Below are 15,781 nucleotides of genomic sequence, written 5' to 3'. Positions count from 1 at the left end.
TTACTTTAAAGATTCAAAATCGTATTAAGCCCAAAACATGGTTTAAAAATGTCTTCTTTACCATAAATGACAAAATGATACATGAATATGCATGATGCAAATTTGGAAGCAGGTTCCTCCCCTTTTAGCTCCGCCCTTTTACCCTCACCAAATGCTGTAAATGTCAGGGTTTGGGTGAATTCAACACCGGACTGCATTTACCACCAGCCACTGCACGTCAATGATTGTTGTTACGTGACTGTGTTTGCACCTGTGCCTCATTCTCTGTTAATGAGTAAATTAATTGAAGGCCATGTGCACACATACATTTTTGTTTGAAAACGCATAATGTTTGACTCAGGTGAAAGTGTCTTACATTTTTCTCTTGGGCAGTACAGGGGCGTAAGCATTTTCAGACGTTCCAATGATTGAAAACCATAATGTGAACACGGAGCGTTTTTAGATGAAAACGCCATTGCATATTTAATTGGATTAGTGTAAACGCAGACTAAGTTACATTGTCTTGCTTTTTCGTCTTCCTGTTTGTTTGTTTGCACCTTCTTGAAGAAAGTCTGCACTTGCATCCTCTTTTGCTTTCATCTTTTGACAACAATTATTAACCCTAAGCTGATTTTCCTTTAACAGCACACTCCTGAAATTGTATTAAATTATTACATTCAATTAATGATTTATAATTTTTTTGATTGAAGCCATTTTTCATTTCTATAACACTACGGGTTTCCAGTACCCTCATACCGCGCAGCAATTAAACAATTAAATTATTTTTTGTAGTGACGGACACTTCATCAAAGTTTAACCTTCCAAGAAAAACATTGATAGCAGCTGTTCTTTGCATCATTTCCTAAACTGCATCTATTTGTTCTGGTTCATTAGAGGGGGAAAAATCTCCAGGCCTTCAGGGTCTACACTCATCTGTCTTGAAGAGTCCTCCGTGCTGAAAACCCCTGCAGATCATTTACAATTACTCCATTTGCCAGACAACTTTATCCAGAGCAGCTTACAACGAAGCAGTTAAGATTTAAGTGCATTGCTCAAAAGCCCAGCAGTTGCACCTTGGTGGTGCTGGGATTTAAACTTGTACCTTTCTGAACAGAAATGTCTTCGGCCACCAATTTCTATAATGACATCATCCTCACTACGAGCTACCACTTCCTTCCTTGGTGCCACCGTCCATAAATATCCTATAGCTGAACCACATGCTGGTTAAAAGAGTCTTAAAATGAAATGTACGTTTGTGTTAAACTATTAACTATCTGTGTTGAACACGTGTTAAACATGAAGACCCTGTATTAATGATTAAAGGTCTTCAAATGTGTCATGCTGTAATGGGAGATAAACTAGTGACTGCCTGGTGTGATGACCTGGAGTTAATGGTTCCTGATGGGAAAGAGGTAGCTCAGTGGTGATGTTGGGCTTTAAAAGGTTCTGAGTTCAAGGCCCTTAAACTTCAAGTGCTCGTTCGTATAAATAAGGAAAATGTAAGTTGTTCTGAGCGCATATGCCATAAATGTTAATTTTACCAGACCAAAGTATTGGTCCAAGTCCAACAGTGTGTGGACTAACGATAGAGATTCATCATGAAAGTAAAACTTTCAATAAAAGAAGAAACAAAGCATCAAGAAGGGGTTCATTTTTATTATTCTGCTGAAAGAACAACTTAAATGAGCGTCAAGACACAAAGAATTCAAGGCCAGAATTTCAGAAATAACATCAACGTTTTTTAAGAATATTCAAGAATTTTGAATTTTGAAAAATAAAAACTCTTAAATATAAAGATTAAATATAAACATTTAGAATTAAGATTAGGGGTTTAAAAAAATGTTGTTGGTTTCATAATTGAGTTTTGAACGAACATTTTTGAATTAACAGTGTTTTGAAAGAATATTCCAAGATTTTAAAATGAGGATATGAAAGAACATTCTAGATTAAATATGAACATTGTTAAGAAACATTCTAGAATTTACAACAAGGTTTTGGAAGTGCTTTAAAACATTTTTTAAAGAACATTCTAGAATTCTGGGCTAACTTTTTCCCCAACATTTTAAATGAGGATTTGAAAGAAAGTTCTAGATTAAACATCAAGATTTCGAAAAAAGAACATTCCAGAACACATTCTGAGTTCTCAAGGAACGTTATAAAATCCCGACTTTCATGTTAGGAAAATGAGGAAGCCGCTGAAAGTGGTGCGATTGTTCCCGTCGTCGTAAAGTTTGCTGTTGGCGGGGAGTTTGGTGTAAACTACGTCTCCAGCCTCCAGCTGCAGGACCAAGCCTCCGGAGAAATACGTCATGTAGCCATTGCTGTACTTAGCTAAACCATTTATCTTTTCGGTGTTCTTGTACAGATCGAGAGCCATGCCGTGACTTTGGGTGTTATCGCAGCTCGTGAACCTGATGTAGTAGGTTCCATTCCGTGGAGCAGTGAAAATCCCTGTAACAAAAATAAAATCTAGATTTCTGACAATTTTTTCAAAATGCGTGTTTCTACTATAGCTGGTGTTTATGTTCGTACTACTGGTGCATTGAGGACCTCAGTATGCCGTCCGTGTGGACTTCACCTGTAATGGGATTGTACGCTCGCCCAACATTACTGATAACTTTCGAGTAGACCAGAGTAATGTCTACATTGTAGACTCCCACAGGATGAGTCAGAGCAGCCGAGAAAGCGATCGCTGGAGGGTCTGTGGACCAACAACAAATACACATTTCATCTTTAATTTTTCAATTTTTCTAGCATTTTCAAGAAAAAGATTGCCTCCTCAAATTAATTTGGATTAACATGGACGCAGCCTTGTATGTTAATGATATACAGTATGTGAAGGTTGGTCACCATGTAAGGCTATGTTATGAGGTTTTTCATGGGGATTTGGTAACTTAATGGTCGATGCATTGAACTTGGGCCCCTGAGCAAGGCCCTAAACCCCATAGCTGCTTAGTTGTATGAATGAGATACATTGTAAGGGCGTCTGCCATAATTCTTTAAATGTAAATGTGTGGCTCTGACCTATGCAAGTGAAGTTTAGGTCGTTTTCACTAAAAGGTTTTGCAGTCAAAACTGAATTGTAATCTTAAAATAAAGTCCAAGTCCAAGCTGGTTGTAGATGCGGTAGCCAGGTCTGTAGAGCGTGTAGGTTGCCAGGTCTGTAGATCGTGTGGGAGTCGGAGGTCCCCATAAACCTGCAACACTGGATGCATTTCTGCTACACAATCTCAACCAAGTGAATACATATAACACAAGGTTATCAATACAGGACATCTGGAAACATCTGCTTTTACCTTGCAGGTTTTTCAGCTCCAGATTAACAGCTGCCAGTCTCTCCTGTAAAGCTGGGATGAAAAAAAGGAGGGAATCGTTCATCATGTCAGTTCAAGTGTATTTTAATGTGGTTCCTCACACAGCTTTTTGACTTTGGTACAGGATTTATTATTATATGAACAATTTATTTGCACAAACGAGTCAGAGGGATTCAACTGTATCAGACGTCTTTGTATGCAGTTTGGTAGCATGAAAATTTGTCATTCACTTGAACTTGGAAACCCAAATATTTTCCAGAATGACAATGCCCGTGTGTGCAAGGATAGCTATTTGACGTCTGCTTTCCATTTGTTGGAAGTGTGTGGAAGATCTCGAGTTTCCTGCTATAGAACTTAAAGCCTATTGAAAACCTTTGGGATGAATATGAACACTGACTGCACCCCAGAGCTCCTCACCTCACCTTCATCAGTACCTGGATCTCAACAAATCTCCACAAAATCTATTGGAATATGTTCCCAGAAGAGTGGAGGTTATTATAACAGCTAAATGAGATGTTCAAAAAGAAGAGCATAGCAATAATATATTCTTTAAAAATGTGTTATACCCTGTATCAATGTGGAACCCACTTAAATAATAATAATAATAATAATAATAATAATAATAATAGTAATAATAATAATAATAATAATAATAGTATAATAATAATAATAATAATAATAATAATAATAATAATAATAATAATAATAATAATAGTAATAATAATAATAATAATAATAATAATAATAATAATAATAATAATAATAATAATAATAATAATAATAATAATAATAATAATAATAATAATAATAATAATAAGTAATAATAATAATAATAATAATAATAATAATAATCAATAATAATAATAATAATAATAATAATAATAATAATAATAATAATAATAATAATAATAATAAGTAATAATAATAATAATAAAAGTAATAATAATAATAATAATAATAATAATAAAATAATAATCAATAATAATAATAATAATAATAATAATAATAAGTAATAATAATAATAATAATAATAATAATAATAATAATAATAATAATAATAATAATAATAATAGTAATAATAATAATAATAGTAATAATAAAATAATAATAATAATAATAATAATTAATAATAATAATAATAATAATAATAATAGTAATAATAATAATAATAATAATAATAATAATAATAATATAATAATAATAATAATAATCAATAATAATAATAATAATAATAATAATAGTAATAATAATAATAATAATAATAATAATAATAAGTAATAATAATAATAATAATAGTAATAATAAAATAATAATCAATAATAATAATAATAATAATAATAATAATAATGATAATAATAATAATAATAGTAATAATAATAATAATAATAATAATAGTAATAATAATAATAATAATAATAATAATAATAATAATAGTAATAATAAAATAATAATGATAATAATAATATTAATAATAGTAATAATACAATTAATACTACTACTACTACTAATAATAATAATAATAATAATACATATGTAAGATACAGAATGCTATTTTTATGCCACCAGCTTTGGAGATTTTACACGCTTCTTATTCACATTACAACAAAACATAATGTAAATAAAATATTTAATAAATATATTTATAACAATTATATAAAATATTCTCAGATCACCTCCGTTTTTCTCCCCCATGACCGTCAGGTCCTCCGTCAGCTTTGCGATCCTTTCATGTAATTTGAGGATTTCTTGGTTGACATCAAATCTGGGTTCGGTTCGGATCTCGTCATCCTGAAGGCTGCTGTGGCACAGGATGAACACTGTGGCGACAATGACTTCCACTTTCATCTCCACAGTTTCTCCAGTGTCTCTCATGTGGGCGAGTCGGTTCCTCCTCTTTAAATACCTCTCAGCATGCACCCCATGTTTTTTTTTTTCAGTGGGAAGGTTTAATGTTTGATGAATCTGGTGAGGGTGTGGGAGACGACACCTGCTACTAATGCAGTAAATGGTTTTTTTGGCTACATTAATGCTCCTGGTTTGTTTAGTATTCCTGAATTTGTCTCCAAAAAAGAGAAGTTTTTGGACACCTGACTATCAGATTGGGAATAATCTCTTTTTGAACTAGTTTTTCCTGCTTTTAACACGTTTTTTTAGGACAAAATGTTCACTTGCTGCCAAATATATTCCACCCATAGTGCCATGATGAAGAGATAATCAGTGTTATTCGCTTCACTGCTCACAGTGTTATAATGCCTTAATATTATGCCTGAGTGGTATATATATATATATATATATATATATATATATATATATATATATATATATATATATATTTTGTCCTCAAAGTTGATGTTGGAAGCAAGAAAAATGGGTGAGCGTAAGGATTTGAGTGAGTTTGATGAATTGTGACGTCTAGAAGACTGGGTCAGAGCATCTCCAAAACTGCAGCTCTTGTGAGATGTTCCTGGTCTGCAGTGGTCAGTATCTATTAAAAGTGGGTTAACCAAGGGTTAGGGCTCTATATATATATATATATATATATATATATATATATATATATATATATATATATATATATATATATGGTAGTAGGAGTTCCTGTATTTTGTCACTGAACCTGTTTTAGATTGATCCTTGGTTCCTGTTTGCAAACTGATATCCTTGTTTGTGTCTCTAAACACTACCTTCATCCAAACATTATAAAACTACAATACTTTACTAAATAGTAGATACTTTTGTCGTGGTTTGTAGGGTAGGAATTTAACCTGGTATGCAAATTTCCAATTAGCATACAAACGTCCTTTTCCTCAGGTGGCAGTTTGGTCCCAGTGTTCTCAAAAACGCCTTTATGTTTGCAGAAGTTAATTTTTAGAGGGATTAGTATTGTAAATTGTTCTTCATCAGACCAGAGGTTTATTGACTGTTGCTGGTTGATCCAGGTCTGTAGGTGAGAACCTTTTTCGTACTACATTCTTCTTGTGCCGGGTTGACTTTCACTTTTGTTTCTGATTCACTGAAAGGAAAACTCATCTAGTTTTTTAGCCAAGTTAGTAAATGTTAGGATGAATTGCACCTTCTGTGATTGGAGTGGTAAATGGATCTAAGACTAATGACTACCAGAAAAGCTCATCACACTCAATTTATGTCTAATTGTATTTCCTAGACATGGACAATGATGTCGTTGATTTAATTTATGAAGAGGACCCAATTTGGTAAGTTAGAAGGAATAAAAACTATTAACTGATTAACAACTAAGTAAAATCCTGCAGGCGAATCGGAGGAAGTGGGAGCTTAGTGGTTAAGTCTTTCCACTTTGGATCTGAAGGGTATGAGTTCACATCCCAGCCACCAAACTGCCACTCCTGGACCCCTGAGCCCATAACCTCATATCTGCTTAGTTGTGTGATTATGATAAGTGTAAGTTGATCTGGATAAGGGGATCTGCCATATGCCATAAATGTAAATGTAATCACACTGGTGTTGAGTTTTTAGTCTTTAATTTTAGTAAGGGTTGCCAGATTTCAGGCTACAATCTGTATAAAGGATCACCAATACCCCAAATCTGTTTGGACTTTTGTACATTTGGAATATTTGAAGATAAGTTGTGAATTAAAAAGGTGTAACACTGCTGGTTATTTGGGAACTTATATAATAATATGGAAGTGAGTGATTTTGGAATTAAGGATTTGGGTAAGTTGGAGGCCTTTTCGATGTTTTTGGGAAGAACCTCAATGGGGTTGGAGGTGTGGTACATTTAGGACAGTGCTATACATTAAGGATAGTGTTGGACATTTTAGACATTTGAAACAGTGCTGGATAATTTGGGATGGTGTTGCACATTTGGTACATTTGCGACAGTGCTGGACATTTCTGCTGGATATTTGGCATAAGTACTTTTTCCTTTTTTCTTTTTTTTTAGCACAGTGCTGGACATTTGCAATGTTGCATTTGGTACATTCTGGACAATTAGTACATTTGAGACAGTGTTGGACATATATTTATGACATTTCTGGATATTTGGTACATTTGGGACAGCAGGTTTCTCAACATACTGGACTTTTGGCAGGTTTAAGGACGTGCTGGATATAAGAAATAAAAAATTAACAGATATGTAGGAAATTATATAGTTTATTGATGTGCGGGATTTTGGATGGAGTAGAGATTTGGGAATTTGTAATTACACGTTGGACATTCCTTTATCACGTGACTCCCATAGATGCTACACAATGCAGTAGATCAGTTTTTTGGTCCGAATCTTGGCCTTATTGTTACAATAATTATAGGAGTTATGTAACAAATGAACTAAAGACACGTAGCAGAAGATATGAGAGGTGAAGCTACACATTCTGTTTATTATAATTAGCTGCATTGTTATATTTTCAATATTGGAACTAATCAAAGTTGGTGTGTGTAGACGTGTTGAGGATCTGCTTATTGAAAATGTGACATTTTGTTTTATTTCTAAATAAAGGAACGAAATTAGCAAACTACATGACTCATAAAAAAGATTCGTTCATTTTGATGAAAGAACCGAGTCACTATAATGATCAGATCTTCCCACAGTTAATGGACATTGGGAAGGAATTCACAGGAAAATCACGGATCTGGCAACTCTAATATAAAGGAAACACGTAGCTGAGTGCGAAATTCAGCGCATGCGCGGTGAATCAGAAACTATTTAAATAAACAATAATAATTTTTTCCCCCATAAATAAAATAATAAATGTAAAATGGAGGAATTATTCTATGTAAAAAGTATTGGTGTCGTTTTAATATTTTTTTTGGGACGCCAATTAACGTACTGAAATCTCGCGAGATTTGGCGCTACAAGGAAGTGGTTTTACAGAGAGGAAACAGAGGGAAAAACACATTTCTGATAACCGTTTTGTTTTCAGTTTTGTTCCGTTTTATGACGTGGTGGACGGTTTTTGGTACGTTCCGTATTTATTGGAAGGCGGAGTGGCCTTACCGGAAGTGGCACTGGATAACCAGGAAGTAAACACAATGCCGGTCAGTGCAGAGACCAGCGAGCAGGATGCTCAGGTAGGAAACAAACAAATAAACAAACAAACAAACAACAATCTGTCAAATCCAATTAATGCATCTATAACCACAGTGTTGTTAAATTCTGCCTTCTGATTGGTCAGAAAATAGTTCTCCAACAGCAGCAGCTCTGAAAGTAGTCCCGGCTTTGTATTAACATATCTATACGCCTATACAATTATGTCATTCCTGTATGAATGAATGACGTCAACCAGGGATCTAAATGTAACCGTAAACAGATAAAAAGTACAATTCCCTGCATCATGATTAAGGAGAACTCTCCGGCATGTGCTCCATGATTACGATCATCTAAATGGTGTATGATGTCCTGATAAATGGTCCAGATCTTTAGAAGGGTTTATCACGCTCTTTGGCTCCGGTCCTCATGTGAAGATCTCTGAATTCCTCAGCACTTTTTAGGGACTAGATGTCTTGATCATGGATCACCGATCGGGTTTGTCTCATGAGTTCTGTTCTGTCTCTGTCCCACGCAGACTGAGGAGTGGACGCAAGAAAAAGGCGTCAACACCAACGAGAGCTGGGAACATCTCATGGTGAAATATCTGCATCTTTGATTTCAAGAGTTCTAATCATTTAATCATCTCTCTCTCTCTATTTTACTTTTCTTTCTCTTTTTGTTCTCTGTCTCTCTGTCTCCATGTGTCTTTTGGTCTCTGTCAGTTTTTCTTTCTTTTCCTCTGTCTTCCTGTCTCTTTCCGTCTTCCCGTCTCCTCTCGCTCACATTCTCTTTTTCTCTCTCTCTTCGTAGCGTGTCCTGGTGGAACAGAAAGACGAGCTGACGGAGGAATGCAGGTCTCTGGAGGAACAGCAGGTTGCCGAAGAGGCCGAGTACAAGAGCCAGGTGGAGCGTTTAGAGAAGATGAGAGACGACAAGCGGCGACAGCATCGGGTTCGGATCACCACAATCTCTGATCTCGGTTCTGTTCAGATCCGGCTTTGAGAGTTGATTAGTAATATGATGACTCTGGTTTTTTTTTCAGGCTCTTATAGACAAGATCGAGTCTGTGCAAGTGAAACTGGAACTGAACAGCAGCAAAACCACGCGCAAAAACTTCACAGCCAAAGTGGAGGAGCTCACGGCCGAGAGGGACCACAAACTGGAGGTGAAGAGAAGGTGATGAGAACATGGTCAAAAACGAGTGTGTCCATCACAATGAGTTTTTTCTCTCTCTTGTGTGTATTAATAGTGTGTGAATAGTGCATATATAGTGTGTGAATAGTGCATATATAGTGCGTGTATAATGCCTGTACGGTGTGTGTGTATAGTGCGTGTTTGGTGCGTGTACGGTGCGTGTGCGGTGTGTGTATGGTGCGTGTTGAATGCGTTTAACGTGTGTGTATGTGTGTGTTTTTTTTAAGGATGATTCAGGAGCTGGAGGAGGCTGAGGGGAAACTGAAGACGCTGACAGAAGAACAGAGAAATGAAAAGTATGTTGGCTTTTAATACTGAATGTAACTGCAGCTCTGAAGGCCAGAGATTCATCAGAACCTGACTTTACTAACAGCCTTGGAGCTGAATGAATCTGCACACAACCCAGTGACACATCTTCTCAGAAGAGTGGAGAACATTATAACAACAAATCGGGACTAAATGTGGAATGGTGAAAAAGCGTGCTGTGTGTGTGTGTGTGTGTTTGGTCACAGGATTACTTGTGAACAGGAGATTGCAGCGTTGCAGCAGGAGCTGGAGAGACTCAGCAGACAAGCTGAAGAATCCAATCAGGCAGCTCTAAAAGATGAGGTGAGCAAAAAAACAATAGATAGACGGACAGACAGACGGACAGACAGATAGATTTCTCCTTTTATCATTTGTCATTTTATTGACAGTAAATGGATTATAGGATAGATTTAACCATATCATACACTATTCTCTCTCTGTGTGTGTGTGTGTGTGTGTGTGTGTGTGTGTGTGTGTGTGTGTGTGTGTGTGTGTGTGTAGATCGCTGCTTTAGAGTCTCAAAGGGAGCTTGCAGTCTCTCAGGTAGAAGACTGGATGGCAGAAGCTAAAAGATACTTTAAAATTCTCAGGTACAAGTGATACTTAATAGGTTATTTTTTTTGTGTGTGTGTGTGTGTGTGTGTGTGTGTGTGTGTGTGTGTGTGTGTGTGTGTGAGAGAATGTTAACTTGAAGTTTGCTATGTGACCAGGTCAGACGCTTCACCTCAGAGCAGCCGATCTCGACTCGAATGGGAGAAAAATGTGGAAATGGTTCGTAACAGCTTGGGCAAACTGCAGGTAAGGGGCAGGGCCAATTCATCAAAAGAGAGTTGAGGGGCGGGGCTAATTCATCAAGAGTGAGATGAGAGGCGGGGCTAATTCATTAAGAGTGAGATGAGAGGTGGGGCTAATTCATCAAAAGTGAGACGAGAGGCGGGGCTAATTCTTTAAGAGCAAGATGAGGGGTGGGGATAGTACACCTAGACTATAGGTGACGGGCGGGGCTAATACACCTAGATGACACCTAGGAGATGGGTGGGGCTAATACACCCAGACTACAGGTGGTGGGCGGGGCTAATACGCAGACTACAGGTGGTGGGCGGGGCTAATGCAGTTGGTGTGCAGAATAGCGTTAATGCTAATGTTTGTTATAAAGGTGTTAATGATGCTAATCTTCTAATATTTGAATGATATTCCAGTTTGTGTATAATGAAAACCTGAAGCAGCTTCACAAGGGGCAACAGCTCGACACTTTACCCAAAATCCCCCTTCCACCTCTCCCTCACATACCCATGGTAAGTGTGCATGATGTCTGTGCTGCAGATTATTACCATTTACTTCACTTTATACACATTAACCATCTCTCCATCTCTCTCTTCATCTCTCCATCTTTCTTTAGATCGATTTGTTGAATTTCACCCCGTACACTACGATCCATCCTCCCCCCCCACAGTCTCAGTTCCACCCCACCCACAGAACTACCCCCCCTCCAATTTCCACGTCAAACCCAGCTGCCCCCATGTCCCACACTTTCGAACAGTACAATCCGGTGCCCAGGCTGGCTACGCCCACCCCCATCCGCGGCCCCACATTGCCCTACACTTACCCTTCATACACCTTACCGTACACCGCCACCCCTACAGTCCCGGTGAACGCCCCGGTGAGTCTCGCAGCAGCAGTCGGACCGTCTCATGGGGCTGGACAAGTATCCTCTGGAAGAAACCCCGTCCCCCAGGCGCTTCCGTCACACCCACAACCTGCAGGCAAGCTGGACAAGCTGCTGGAGAAACTGGGCACGCAGTTCCCACAATGCACCAGGTGCTGGGAGGTGCTATTGAGTGACTACAAGTTAATAAGCCTGAATACTGAATTTTTTATTCTCCCGCACTAACAACTGTGTGTGTGTGTGTGTGTGTGTGTGTGTGTGTGTGTGTGTGTGTGTGTGTTTTAGAACTCAGATAATGGCAGTGTTGCAGCAGGTTAAGAGCGAGCGGGGCACTATGGCTGGCATGTCTATAGAGGACATCAAACAACAAGTGGAACAGAGACTGGTGCAAAATGAACGTCCTGTAAGGAAGTGTAGCTGCAAAAGGGGACTTATTTAAGATTGCCTTAATCTATGTATTTTATTTATTTATTTTTATTAAAAATATAATTATTTAAACATTTAATTAAGTAATTTATTCTATTAAACTTTTTATTTTTTTAATTATTATTGAATATAATTTTTTTTTTTTTTAATTAATAATTACATTGGTATATGGAATAATTGTTAACCACTGGCTAATTTTGTAAGATAAAATAATTATTAAATTTATTTTTGGATTTTCCTCGATCTAAAAATCTAATAAATAAATAAGTAAAAAATTATTTTTTTATTAATGAAAAAATAAAAAATGTGTGCGCGCGTTAATATTAGCTTTCATTAATAAACGTTGTTAATAAACAGAGCGCTTTGCTGTCTCAGCCTCCAGGCCCCATAGCGCCTCCTGCCGGCTCCAGACACACACACCGGGGTCCTTCCCCGCCTCTGCTGTCCACGCGTCCCCCTGTCCATGCACCCAGACCTCATGTCTTCCCGCCTCGTGGCCCACAGGTATCTGCGCACACTATACCCACACTTACACTGTAGTTTATTATAGTGAAGGTGGGCGGAGCTTGTGGACGTAACACACATTGGGTCTCGAATATTGTCCCGCTCCAGTCCATGCTCCTTCACTACACAAGAAACGTGTCGAGTATAAGCTCAGGTTATGTCAGCTAACCTTTTGCCCCTCCCCCAGGCAGCTCCACCAGTGCGTAAACTGTGTCTAATGTGTCAGAACCACGTTGAACCCGGAACCCAGTACAACACGAACTGCGCTCATGCTCTACACAAAGAGGTGAGTGTGTAGGAGCCTTGAGGACACACACACAATGGCTGGAGGTTTGATGAAATCTAATCCCTTTGTTGGTTCTTGTTTCAGTGCATAAGTGTGTGGCTTCAGTCCAGCAAAAACAACTCCTGTCCTTTCTGTCCCACCAAATAAACCCGTCTGGGACGTCCTTTCACATCACATGACCACATCACACGATGCGCGCCAGGTCAGGTGATCGAGATGGTTCATCATTAAAACAGAGGACTGCTGGGACTTTTTAAATTTTTCATTTATTTTTGTTTTTTTTATGAATTTAATTATTAGTTAAACGTTCCAATACTGCAGACGGTTCTGTTTAATTCAATTGTCTATTTTCTAATAAATGAGAATTTAATGTTTGTTTTTTATAAATCATCATTATTATTAACGCTGGTAATAATATTATTTTATTATTATAAAAAAATATTATTTAAACCAGTCGAACAGCATGAGACGTACAATAATATCTGGGAAATAGTTCAAAGGTGAAATAGTAAATGGAAAAAAAAAACAGTTGCCTTTTTAACGGATGTGATGTAAAAAGCTATTTTTTTTTCGCATACTACGATATTTCCGCTAATGTTAAAGTGCGAATGCCAGATGGATAAAATTTGAAATGGTGAGACAATAAACAAAAAAAACATGCAAATTCGTTATCGGTATTTTTGCTGAGCATAAAATAGTTTGTCAGATGAACTGTACAGTTTTGGATGCTGCTTTCCCGACCAATCAGAATCACCCTCAAACTGTGATGTAAGTAAAACACCAACAGGTATTTAAATATTTTATTTTTTATTTATTCATCATCACCTGACATGAATGTTAGAAACAACACACAATCTTATATGTAAATTTGCGTGTTTGGGAGAAGTCCTGGCGGGAGCTATATTTAGGCCTGAATGGCCTGAGCGGCGGTCTCGTAGATGGACATGAGCTTGGCCCTTAGGCTCTCCACATAGGGCTCGATTTGGTCTTTGAGCTCCACAGTGTGGGGTGCCAGCTTTCCCTTGACTTCCTCCACAGCCCTCAGCATGTGCTCCTTGTACTCCTCAGCCACAGGGCTGGCCAGATCCTTCAGGTTCTGGAGCCTCTCGGTGAGCTTTCCACGGACAGTTTCGACAATGGGGGCCAGCTTTGTCTTGGTCTCCTCAAGGTTGGTCTCTACCTTGGATTTGAGGTCCTCGATGGCAGGCTGGAGCTTCTGGCGAAGAGCCTCAATTTCTTTCTGGTTGTCCAACAAGTAGTCACGGAAGATGGGGATGAGACGCTCCCCGTACTCGTCCAGGTGCTTCTCGATGGCTTGGCCCAGCTCAACACGGTGTGGCTGCACTTTGGCTTGCAGGTCCTCCAATTCTTTCAGCATGTAGTTGCGTGCCGTCTGGGTTCCTTCAGCCAGCTGGGAGGCAAACGGTTCCAGGGAGGTGGAAGAGGACTCGGCATATTTCTGCAGGTTGTCAAGGCTCTCGGTCAGCTTCATCCTTGGGAGGTAGAAGAAAAATGTACAATAGTTTTTACGAAGCCCCAAGTACTCATCCCAAAACTCCGTCATAGTCTTAATCATTGTCCAAACCAGGTATAGTTCAAAGAATAGCTTACTTGTACTCCTCGATTTTGCCTCCACCCAACTCCTCCAGGGCCTGGGAGGCCTGGCTCTTCACCTGGTACAGGTAGATCATGGCAGCAGTCTTGTAGTTATCCAGTAGACTGGGGGCATCCTGCAGGGAGCGGGCATGGCAGCCTGGGGACGAACATAAGAGTCAGTTAGACCTCAACCTGCCCTGGAAAGTCAAATAAAACTGGTAGTGTACTATTAATGATCACTTTACATCCAACATGGTGTTGCTCTAGATTTTGTTATTCGCTTTTTTCAACTGACTTGATTCTTCTGGCCAGCAAAGAATAGACGGCAAAACAAAATTCGAAAGCATTAATAGAAAAAATGAAAATATTAGTGTGGTATAGTGGATGGCGTTACTTCACCTACTCTACCCTGGCAATCAGAAACTTATTCCTGAACCTTCTAACCACTTCTGTCTTAATCGGAAGTGTATGAGCAGGACATTGCAAGTTAGTACAGATCATCCCTGAGTACCGATGGTTCCATCTTACGATAGCGATTGTAAAAATGTTAAAAAGATTAAAATCTTTTGTGTTTCAAAACCCAATTTTAGCTCTTGTACATATATACTGTAACATTTACATGTTACTGTACTCAAACTCGGAGGCTTCAACAGTACATGCTAACAGAAAAATCAAATATGGAGGTAATTTTCCTGTGAAAACAACGGAAGGAAGGCAAAACGGAGACAGAGATCGGAGACTCACCCAAAGCCAGGAGGAGGGTCAGTGCGAGGGCCACGACTTTCATGTTGGAGCCTAAAAAGGATACAAAAAAGTTTTGATTTCAACGCACTGGAAACACAGTTTTAGGCTTAACATGAAAAAACACATCCAATGAATACTGTAGATCAAAACTCCTTCAGGCGGTTTCCTGTCATGGAAGCCAGCTTTTACCTTAGAGGTGATGCTCTGGTGATGGACACACAACAACCTGTATGGAGGGTTTATATACACCTGTATGTGTGTGTGTGTGTGTGTGTGTGTGTGTGTGTGTGTGTGTGTGTGTGTGTGTGTGTGTGTGTGTGTGTGTGGGTGGGGTGGGGGTGCATATGGACTCCAGACCTCCTACATGGAAGGCTGAAGTGTAAAGGTTACATGCGTTAAGCTGAATAGTATCTGCCATGATTTAATCAGGTCAGTACACACTTAGAGATGTGAAGGTATAGATGAACAATCAATCTCACCAATCACACACACACACACACACACACACACACACACACACACACACATCACACACACACACACACACACATCACACTTCAAAGGTCACTACAAGTCAACGACTTGTGATTTAATTATTCAGTTCTACAAAATTATTCTACGTCTTACTGAAGGTCCGAAATCATTTATTTTGATGGAGTGATTTTACTGTTTTAGTCTCGGAGGACGTTTCATTCAGCGCTACAAATTATACACTTTATATCAATCAATCATATTATAATAAAATAAACATAAAAATCAAGAAA

General features: G+C 38.1%; 3 protein-coding genes across 3 annotated transcripts; 1 reads left to right on the top strand and 2 right to left on the bottom strand.

Moving 5' to 3' along the window:
- Nucleotides 1–1,682: 1,682 nt before the first annotated feature.
- On the bottom strand, nt 1,683–5,157 carry LOC124379275 (complement C1q-like protein 3). The gene is made up of 4 exons (XM_046839523.1): nt 4,967–5,157; nt 3,276–3,326; nt 2,558–2,680; nt 1,683–2,430 (listed from the first exon to the last, which is right to left on the bottom strand). Exons 1-4 carry the CDS (start codon nt 5,136–5,138, stop codon nt 2,150–2,152), a joined length of 627 nt encoding a protein of 208 aa, XP_046695479.1. The 5' UTR covers nt 5,139–5,157; the 3' UTR covers nt 1,683–2,149.
- Nucleotides 5,158–6,380: 1,223 nt separating this feature from the next.
- Nucleotides 6,381–13,051, top strand: rnf214 (ring finger protein 214). Its single transcript, XM_046839458.1, has 15 exons — nt 6,381–6,505; nt 8,189–8,336; nt 8,831–8,890; nt 9,106–9,246; nt 9,338–9,471; nt 9,717–9,785; nt 10,002–10,098; nt 10,297–10,385; nt 10,506–10,593; nt 10,995–11,090; nt 11,195–11,613; nt 11,747–11,864; nt 12,263–12,391; nt 12,579–12,677; nt 12,762–13,051. Exons 1-15 carry the CDS (start codon nt 6,459–6,461, stop codon nt 12,822–12,824), a joined length of 1,797 nt encoding a protein of 598 aa, XP_046695414.1. The 5' UTR covers nt 6,381–6,458; the 3' UTR covers nt 12,825–13,051.
- A 530-nt stretch (nt 13,052–13,581) lies between these two features.
- On the bottom strand, nt 13,582–15,060 carry apoa1a (apolipoprotein A-Ia). The gene is made up of 3 exons (XM_046839509.1): nt 15,018–15,060; nt 14,289–14,430; nt 13,582–14,170 (listed from the first exon to the last, which is right to left on the bottom strand). The coding sequence occupies exons 1-3, from the start codon at nt 15,058–15,060 to the stop codon at nt 13,582–13,584; spliced, it is 774 nt and encodes a 257-aa protein (XP_046695465.1).
- Between the last annotated feature and the right edge of the window lie 721 nt (nt 15,061–15,781).

The sequence above is a fragment of the Silurus meridionalis genome, chromosome 25 (genome assembly GCF_014805685.1).
Source record: "Silurus meridionalis isolate SWU-2019-XX chromosome 25, ASM1480568v1, whole genome shotgun sequence".
NCBI lineage: Eukaryota > Metazoa > Chordata > Actinopteri > Siluriformes > Siluridae > Silurus > Silurus meridionalis.
This window is presented reverse-complemented; position numbering and strand designations above follow the sequence as displayed.

Coding starts and splice junctions, on each gene's coding strand:
- LOC124379275 (XM_046839523.1), bottom strand. CDS start 5,138: ATGAAAGTGGAAGTCATTGTCGCCACAGTGTTCATCCTGTGCCACAGC. Junction 2,681..3,275: donor GGAGCTGAAAAACCTGCAAG/GTAAAAGCAGAT, acceptor GTTGGTCCACAG/ACCCTCCAGCGATCGCTTTC. Junction 2,431..2,557: donor AGCGTACAATCCCATTACAG/GTGAAGTCCACA, acceptor TTTTTGTTACAG/GGATTTTCACTGCTCCACGG.
- rnf214 (XM_046839458.1), top strand. CDS start 6,459: ATGGACAATGATGTCGTTGATTTAATTTATGAAGAGGACCCAATTTG. Junction 8,891..9,105: donor AGAGCTGGGAACATCTCATG/GTGAAATATCTG, acceptor CTCTCTTCGTAG/CGTGTCCTGGTGGAACAGAA. Junction 9,247..9,337: donor ACAAGCGGCGACAGCATCGG/GTTCGGATCACC, acceptor TTTTTTTTTCAG/GCTCTTATAGACAAGATCGA.
- apoa1a (XM_046839509.1), bottom strand. CDS start 15,060: ATGAAAGTCGTGGCCCTCGCACTGACCCTCCTCCTGGCTTTGG. Junction 14,431..15,017: donor GACCCTCCTCCTGGCTTTGG/GTGAGTCTCCGA, acceptor GTTCGTCCCCAG/GCTGCCATGCCCGCTCCCTG. Junction 14,171..14,288: donor GGCAAAATCGAGGAGTACAA/GTAAGCTATTCT, acceptor CTACCTCCCAAG/GATGAAGCTGACCGAGAGCC.